General features: G+C 29.9%; 1 protein-coding gene across 1 annotated transcript; it reads left to right on the top strand.

Annotated features, from left to right (window-relative positions):
- Positions 1 to 6: 6 nt before the first annotated feature.
- On the top strand, positions 7 to 1232 carry LOC109863540 (ankyrin-3-like). Its single transcript, XM_020443798.1, has 2 exons — positions 7 to 199; positions 312 to 1232. The coding sequence occupies exons 1-2, from the start codon at positions 55 to 57 to the stop codon at positions 989 to 991; spliced, it is 825 nt and encodes a 274-aa protein (XP_020299387.1). The 5' UTR covers positions 7 to 54; the 3' UTR covers positions 992 to 1232.
- Positions 1233 to 1238: the final 6 nt, after the last annotated feature.

Genomic DNA, 1238 nt, shown 5'->3' with positions numbered 1-1238 from the left:
GGTGATACACCACTGTTTCCTGCTGTTAAAAGAGGACATGTAGATGCTGTTAAGATGCTTATAGACAGAGGTGCCAACGTTAATGCTAAAACTCGTGATGGCACAACTCCGCTTCATTATGCGATTGAAAATAAGAAAATAGAAATTGCTGAAGTACTTTTAAATCATAGAGCTAACGTTAACGCTAGTACCAACAACGGTATAACTCTTCATATTGCTGCTGAGAAAGAATATTTACAGATTGATGAACATCTTTTAAAACATGTAGTTTTATTGGAGAGGTAATTCTACATATATCTCTTCTTTTTCAGGTGTTACACCACTATGTCTTGCTTTTAATAACAGACATGTAAAAGTTGTTACGATGCTGTTAGACAGAGGTGCTAACATTAATTCTATATCATATAAGGTTTATCATGACCTTTATCGTGGCATCAATGGTTATGAACCAGTTGCTGAGATTCTTACACAGCATATAGTTAAGATGAAAACTGCAAATTTCTACGTAAGTGAACAATTATTGTCAATGAGTAGCAATTATGAAATAAGATATTTACAGGATATATGTGAAAAAGAAGTAGCACTCATGAAAAATGAGAAAATTAGTAATTCTAACATTTCATTTTATGATATCTTGATAAAAGATACAAATCCATTAGCAGTATATATGAGAAATAAAAATGTAGTGCAGGTTCTAAGATCAGATGATTATAAAACAAAATATGCAATGTACGCTAGCATGATAAAAAGTAATTTCAGAAAAGGTATGGAAAGGAAAGAGTTGCTCGAACAAGGCACTAAAATTTTCTCTTTATTCTGTAATTTTCCTGAGCTACCACATGAGTGTATTGAACAAATATTTAGTTACCTCAGTGATAACGACGTAAGAAGTTTAATAGATACTTGTAAGTCTGTTAGTGTCAGTAATCTTAATACTGATATTAATGATGTAACAATTATCTCAAATACATCTAAAGTGCTATGTGTGTAAGTTAAAGAAGAACAAACTACTTTAAACGTGAAATAACAGCTATAAAAATTTAAAAATTATTACTTTATTTTATAAATACAGATTACTATCTTATTTTAAAATTATAGNTTTGTAAGAGTTTATCGTATTTTAGTTTTTTAAAAGTTGGTTTTTACGTTTATATTCTCTTGGATATGTTTTCTTATGATGAATCGGAGGAAAACTAGGCTGTTTTATATCTCTCACTTTTTCAAACTTTGTGTCAGAT

Source organism: Pseudomyrmex gracilis, unplaced genomic scaffold (assembly GCF_002006095.1).
Source record: "Pseudomyrmex gracilis isolate BER0280 unplaced genomic scaffold, ASM200609v1 scaffold_6258, whole genome shotgun sequence".
NCBI classification, from domain to species: Eukaryota; Metazoa; Arthropoda; class Insecta; order Hymenoptera; family Formicidae; genus Pseudomyrmex; species Pseudomyrmex gracilis.
This window is presented reverse-complemented; position numbering and strand designations above follow the sequence as displayed.

What these genes read in the sequence shown, in the direction of transcription:
- LOC109863540 (XM_020443798.1), top strand. Translation starts at nt 55, where the DNA reads ATGCTTATAGACAGAGGTGCCAACGTTAATGCTAAAACTCGTGATGGC. An exon ending in TAACGCTAGTACCAACAACG is followed by an intron (nt 200 to 311) that starts GTATAACTCTTC and finishes CTTCTTTTTCAG; the next exon opens with GTGTTACACCACTATGTCTT.